The 7,550-nt window shown below is 29.9% G+C and overlaps 2 protein-coding genes across 2 annotated transcripts; both read left to right on the top strand.

The window, feature by feature from the left end:
• The first annotated feature begins 2,334 nt into the window (after positions 1-2,334).
• Positions 2,335-3,208, top strand: LOC114176668. Its single transcript, XM_028061777.1, has 2 exons — positions 2,335-2,602; positions 2,691-3,208. Exons 1-2 carry the CDS (start codon positions 2,447-2,449, stop codon positions 2,862-2,864), a joined length of 330 nt encoding a protein of 109 aa, XP_027917578.1. The 5' UTR covers positions 2,335-2,446; the 3' UTR covers positions 2,865-3,208.
• A 1,621-nt stretch (positions 3,209-4,829) lies between these two features.
• Positions 4,830-7,180, top strand: LOC114176942. The gene is made up of 5 exons (XM_028062148.1): positions 4,830-5,287; positions 5,580-6,335; positions 6,423-6,502; positions 6,597-6,668; positions 6,755-7,180. The coding sequence occupies exons 1-5, from the start codon at positions 4,961-4,963 to the stop codon at positions 6,993-6,995; spliced, it is 1,476 nt and encodes a 491-aa protein (XP_027917949.1). The 5' UTR covers positions 4,830-4,960; the 3' UTR covers positions 6,996-7,180.
• Positions 7,181-7,550: the final 370 nt, after the last annotated feature.

The following is a 7,550-nucleotide window of genomic DNA, read 5'->3' as shown; positions in this document are numbered from 1 at the left end:
AAAAAAAGAATGAAGAAGTGCAAAAGAAAATAAAATATATTCAAGAAAAACTTGTGCTTTCTAATCTCCTCAAACTTGATGAATCATATTTTGAATGCATTAAACCAAAATGATAGAAAGATGTCTTCCTCACTTCATAAAAGTATTTTATAGGAAAAACAAGATTTCTCGACGAACAAAATCTGTTAACAAGCACAAAATTGTTTGAGTAAAGCAAAACTAAAGATTGCTTATTAATGTAAAAAATCTGTTGGGAAAATATTTATCGATAAATTTATTTGATCGTGCAGGAATTATATTAATTTATAAAATTATGTAAAATTAAAATATATATATATATATATATATATATATATATGTATAAATTATAAATTAGAAGATGATATAAAAGTGTATTATTCAAATGATTTAAATGATAAAATGATTTTAATTATATTTTTCATATGTAAGATCTTTAAAATGTTGAAGAGAAAATAATTCAAGAGAAATTTCATTATTTATAAAAGTTTTTTTTATATAATATAATGATTATTTGAAGATTAGATTTAATATCAACTATTATATCATTAATATTGTTTACTTAATTTATCTTATAACCCAGTAGATCAGTAATGAACATGAAATGTTCTATATATTTTTATTGACGAGAGGTTTTGAAATGTAAAAGTTTAATCTTTTTCAAACAGGTTAACAATCTTATAAAATTTATTATTTTTTTGAACAAAATTATTTTACTAATTGTTATTGAATAAATATTTATTTAATAATCATGGTCATAAATTTTAAAAAGTTGCAATGACTATGAGTGATTTTATTTGTGGGGAAATGAAATCCAACTCAAAATTATTCGGTTTAGAGTGGGCCTAGTTTTCGTGAATAGTCAGATTTAAAACTGAACCAAATTATTTCGGCCCAAATGTAATTCAAAGGCTTTCTCTTATTTTTTTATTTTTTTATATTCAAGATGAAATGTTTTGGACAAACGCAATAAAGTTTGAAATTAGGGGTGGTAAAATTTGTGGGGAACAAAAGTTAATTTACTTTTACAAAGTTATTAGGACATTCTAATGATTCTGGATCGACAAATAATAAGTTAAAATAGGATATTTCTTAATCAATTTTCTATAAAATGTCACTTTTGTATTTAATTTTTGGGTTAAATATGTTTTTTATCTCTTAACTTTCAATGAATTTTGGAATTAATCTATCTCAAAATTTTGGACCAATTTAGTCATTCATCTTTCAAAATACGTGAATTTAGTCTTTTTAATCAAATTTTGTTAGGTTTATTTGATGTTTCGTATACATTTCATAATTGTATTTGAGTTATTTATACTGTTTGATATATTTTTTCTTTAATGTTAAGTCAAATACTATCATGAAATGTGTTTAAAATATCAAATAAACTTAACAATATTTGATTAAAAAGACTAAAATATTATTCTCTGAGACTATTGGATCTTTTAACACTTGTTCATTTATGTGAAATTATCAGCCGTATATACCTTTGAATCAACATAGGATGCCTGCTATTGTGTATGATACCGAGACATTTTCATAAACATAAGTTAATATGTTAAATTACTTTTGTCTACAAAACTCTTCTCCTTTCATTATATACGTATTTTTGTATTTCCATATATAAAATATAGTTGTAAAATCTCATATTTTCTTTTTAAACATACTCTCTTCTCATTCATACCATCTCTACATGCTCACTACAATTCGTATGTATCCATTTAAAATAGAAACAAGATTACGGCCATAATTCACAAATGGTTAGAATATTATTAGAATATAATTAGACATTATAAAAAGAATGTAATAAATAAAATATATAGACGAAATATTTAATATTTTTGAATTTTTGCATTTATTGTATTTATCAAAATCGAACTATTGTGTCGGAGATTTTTTTTGTTTTTGCAAGTATCCGACTGAACGAACACGAAAAAAACGAACCAGATGAGCACACTAAAAAGACAATCAACATAATGTGGACAACTAAAACAGTTTAGAGATTAAGAGTATTTTCCAACCTACAAAAATACTATAAAAAATGCATTTTAACTTACTCGAAAATATAGGTCTAACTCACCAAAAACTGTTTTAATTTTGATTTTTAATTTACATAAACTAAAATGTTATAAAAGCACCGTTTTTTAGAAATTTTTTCTTAAAAAAGTGTCACACTACTTATTTATAAAATTAAACGAACTTTAAAACTATTTTAAATAAATGGAGGATATAATTGAAAAATGGAGGATTTAATAAATAATTAATATTCCATTACATTAGTCTGACATGTTAGGTGAACAGCAGAAACAGAATGAAGGTGCAAGGAAAGTTCGAGGAGGGTTTCCTAGAAAGTAACGCAACTCAATCTTGTATTTATTATGATTAACATTTGATTTGATCCCATGTGAAGAGAGAGAGCATCGAAATCATGTCTGGTATGCTTCCAGGAGTTGAATGTGCTCGAAGAAGAAGATTGCATAACAACACTTCTTCTCGTGATTTCATCACTCGCTCCTCTCTCTGTTTGTACGCTACCAGGAATCTCCAATCCCCTCCTCCTTCTTCTTCTTCTTCCTCTCTATTGGTTCGTATCACTGTTATTTCTTAATTTCACACCTTTTTTTCTTCTCTCTCTGCGTGCTTAATGGGTTGTGATGTTTGAATGGAATCAGGAAAGAAACACGGTGAATCAAACAGACCCAGATGAGAATCTGGGTGTAGCAGCTCTTGAAGCCAAGCGCAGATTGGATCAGAGGTTTGCAGCTTATCTCACAACAGAAAACACACCACAAAGCAAGAGCTTTTTTCGATGCTTTGCCTCAGCATCTCAGAGCAAATTAAGATGAAATATTAAGTGGGAGTTTATTCTTTTGAGTTTCTCATGTTGTTCCTATTAGTTTAAGTAATTATCACGCAAAGAAGAAACAAACTATCAAAAAAATATGAGTCGATTAGAAGGATTAGAAGAGAAGTTGTAGAATTTTGCTGTGGATGAGATAATAAGATTGGGTTGGGAAGGAAGTTGATCGGATCAAATTTATCCTTATTGAGATGTGTGTTATCTGTTTATCTATTCGAGATGCGGTCGAAAAATATGGGTGTGGTAGTTTCTGTGTAGGTTTTTTTCTATAAGACGTAACTTTTGATTGTTCAGTTAACCGAACTATTCAATTTATTTATTATTTCAGAATATAATACTTTATTACATATAATTTTGGGTAAAACTGTAATGTTTTGTCAGAGAACAAAAACAATGAAACGGAAGAGGGATAGATGAATCCCATCAACAATAATTTTGTTCAAATTATAACATTTGTAAAAATACAATTATTCAAATTAGGAAAATAATAGTTTAACATTTTTTTTATAAACTTTGACAAATTATTAAGCAAAAATACTACTTTATCACTTCCTTTTGATTAAAAAATAAAAAGAAATAATCTATTTTAATTTTATTTATGGAATCTTTGTCAAATTTGTTTAAAAAAATTGTCAAAAAATAATTTTACTTAAAATTATGAGAGTATAGAATTGAAGAAGTGTTACATGTATCTTTCTCTCTTTTTTATATTAGTTGTGATTAGAGAGGTCAAAATAAGTTCCAACTTGTGATTTAATCCAGCTCACTACAGGTTTGAACCACATTAAATTGAGAAAAATTCAATTTTTTCACAAGTAGGTTGAACTGTGTAACCCACCAATATTTTGACATTTTTTAAAATTTGTGTTGTTATAATTATTTACTACTTCTAACTATACAGGTTCACAATTTTCTATTTTTAAATGTGAGAATGATGTTCAATCATATTTGAACAGTTTAAATATTTAATTAATTTGTTGTCAAGTTATATACGTTGATACTTTAATCTTTAACTATTATCTTTATAATAATATTTTGATAATTATGTGAACACTTTGATTTTATTATTATAATAAATAAATTAAGTCAATTTACTCTCATTGTAATACAATAAATATATAAAATAAATTAAAAAAACATTCATAAGTGAACTAATCCACTAATCTGTGATAATCGGGTCAAATTGCAAAAATATTTTGACACACAAAGAAGTGAATCGGGTCAACCTGATTGTGATTAATTATGATGTCCCTCTCATTCTCCCTTGACCCATTCCATACTACCAAATATTGGAACATTGGACCACGAATTATACTAGTTAGGTAAGTTGTGGTATTTATAAATTTGATTTCTATTAAAATTAGTACTTTCAAAAATAGTTTATCACTTTTTATTTTAATATCTAATACATATATTAATTTAATCATAACTTTGTTACTTTTTAAATGAATTTGCGACAAGTAATACAAAAGTTGTACTAATGTGTAATATTTTAAAAATTAACATCTCGTCAAAATAGTGGAGTTATTGTAAAGACCAATTCAATATATTTATAAATAAATAAAACAAAGGTTTTATTAAAAGATACCCCACACAAATAATATCTCATATTCATTGATAATTATATTATGTTTCGTACATTTATAGAAAAATGCACATAGATATTTTCATGAAGGGGAACCAAAGTTGAGTTTACCTTTTATAAACGATGAATAAAAACTATGTCAATAGAAAAGGAAAAAATAGTAACAGTAAAAAAACTGATTAAATGCTGATAAAAAAATTCAGTAAAACAATGTAAAAAATAACTTATTCTCATTGGATTATGTAAAGGAAAATAATTAATGAAAACAACTTGGGACTTGTCACATGCATAGGTGTTTTTTCCACATTCACAACGGCTAGTTTGTAATTGTAGCATGAAGTGGCTGTTTATAGTATTCTTCGAAAATTCAAAATCTAACCAACTCATAATTTCAGACACCTTCTTCAACTTCTACAAAACTAAAAACATCATCACTCTTTTGCCACAAAAGTGAAATTCTCTGTTCAGAAACCTTCTTCCAACTTCATCGATCCATAATGGTGTACTCCTATTACACACCCACCTACTATTCAACCCTCCATGACTCCATCACCTCGCTCTGCAAGACCATTCTTCCTTTCAGCTTCAAGAAACGACCTTTACCTGCGGCAGAACACAAATTGTCGAAGCTGCAATCAGACAACCTTAAATGGCAGCAAGACTCTTTCCACCAGGTGTTGAACTTGATGGGTCTCCACAAAGAAGGCATTGTGGCTGAATCTGAGGTTTCAGCCTTCAGAACTCACTTGCTAGACACCCTCATTGCTTCTCCTCCAGAACAAGAACACCCTGTTGTACTAAGAGACAAGCTTCTCTTTCTCCAGGTCAGTTTGAATTAGAGTAAATTTTTAATGAAAGTAAATCTTTGGATGTTTTTTTAGTTTAGATTCATCATACATGATTTAGGGTCAGGTTTAGAGTGGCTTTAGGTAAATGCTCACGTATTTGGTTTTTTGTGGAACATTTGATTCTAGATCTAGAATTGATTTTGAATGTAATAGTTTAGGTAATTATTTGGATTATATGAAACACAAAAACAAACATTTTTAAAAAGTTAAAATTCACTATCAATTTCGCAAAATGTTTGCTGAAACTTGGATTTTTCTTTGTCACCAGGAACTTCTGTATGCGAAGTGCATTTCTGAAGAAGAATATCATTCTTCTAAGAGGCCATTGCTTCAGAGGCTGGCGGCTCAAGGGGCTCAGATTGAAGCCAGGGATGTGATAGTGGCAAAGACTAAGGAGTCAAAAGAGAATTTGGAAGAAGAGTGGTCGGTGATTGACTTAAAGGATGAGAAATGCTCCGTGAACAAAGAGAATTCTGGTTGTAAGAACAGATCTAATCAGGGATCATCGATGAAGCAGATTAAAGGAGCAACCTCGGTTTTTGGCTTTGGCAAAAGTGGAAAAACCGGAACAGAAAAGAGCATATTTGATTCACCTTCTTTGTCAGCCAAAAATGAAAACCCTTTCTGGGATGCTCAAGCAAAGGGAGCACAGAGTGAAGGAGGTTCAATTCTTATGAAAGAAAGTGAACCTCCAGAAGCAGTTAAGGAGAGTAGTGGTTTGGAGAAGTCGAAGAGGAAACCATTCAGGGCTTTGTTTCATAAGGAGCAGAGAGAGACACATAATGGTGAGCAAGATCAAAAATCAGGGAAATCAGTTAAAAAACAATGGGGGTTTGAAGGATTCAAGAAATGGAAGAGAAACGAGACAGAAGATGAGACATGTTCTTTGTCGCGTAATGAGAGGTCAGATAATGAGGCCTTTTCAGGTCCCTTTGCAAAGGGATTTGGTGAGGGACCAGACACTAAGTTAATGAAGAAGAAGTTGCATTCTGATGGTTCTCCATCTGATTTTTTCATAGATAAGGTTTCACGATCCTCCCTTTTGAATCTCATTTCCTTATTCAGTTAATTTTAGGCATGTAATGCAAAAACTTTTGTACACCATAAACAGGTTTTGGGAGACAAGATAAAAAAGGAGTTGTCTAGAATTCAGACAGAACTCAGCAGCACAAACCCACATCTTAAATTTTCGTGAGTACAAACAAAACAATGTCACATCACATGTATTTCATTTTTCTTAGCTTTTTGTTACATGTGAAATTTGACGAGTTACTTGTACAAACAGGAATGATCAGATTGAAGCAATTTCTACCAGAATTCCAGTGGACAAGGCCGAGTTGAAAAACTACTTTCCCAAGTGAGTCAACAACACAAACCCCTCTTTCATATATCTTGAAATTTCAGCACTGGATAACTTGTTTTTATGTAATTTTGAAATTGAAGATCCTGGTGTGACCGATATGGTGATGTTGTGCTGGACGTTGTGAAGAAGGAATTCAAAGACCATGTTGCGGAAATGGAGAACATGCGCAACGTTGCGAGAGAAAGACACGGCAACTCTAGGCGCTGGACGACAACAACAACATCTGACAATGACGAAAACATTCATCCAAACCCTTTTGGTCACCGTGAAAACTCAGTTCGCAGCAGTAACATCAATCCATTTTCTCATGGTTTTGCTTAGTTTAAGGTCTGGGATCATGCTTCCTCTCTATGAAGCTCGTCCGTACAGTAACGTTGTATTTGAGACAACAAAACCTAGAATTTGTAATTACTGTCCCTATTATCGATAACCTACTTCCCACCAAGGATATCAATGTTTCTACTCTATAATCCAGCATTTCTGGTGACAAGTCAAAATTTGTTCTCTAAGTTATGTTTTGCCTTCAAATTTTTACGTTGTAATGGTGTTCACTCAAACATACGGTTATTATTTGATGTTTCCCAGATTAAAAGAAAGGTTCACGAATAATGTGGAGACAAAAAGTCAATCTTTTACTCAAAATCCCGGGTGATAAACAACAGATTACTTTGTTAATTTAGGATAAAATTACTTCATTATTGTAAAACTTCGAACTTCTAATATACATACAAAACATGCAGCATATTAAAATTTATGCATTATATAAAATTTTTTTATAACAAATATCTTCGAACATAAAATTTATATATTTTTTATTTGCAAAAACAGTATAAACTGAAGTTTTGTAACATATTCTAATACATGAAATGTATAACA

The sequence above is a fragment of the Vigna unguiculata genome, chromosome 3 (genome assembly GCF_004118075.2).
Source record: "Vigna unguiculata cultivar IT97K-499-35 chromosome 3, ASM411807v1, whole genome shotgun sequence".
NCBI classification, from domain to species: domain Eukaryota; kingdom Viridiplantae; phylum Streptophyta; class Magnoliopsida; order Fabales; family Fabaceae; genus Vigna; species Vigna unguiculata.
Note: the sequence above shows the minus strand (reverse complement) of the source record. Positions and strands in the feature narration are given on the sequence as shown.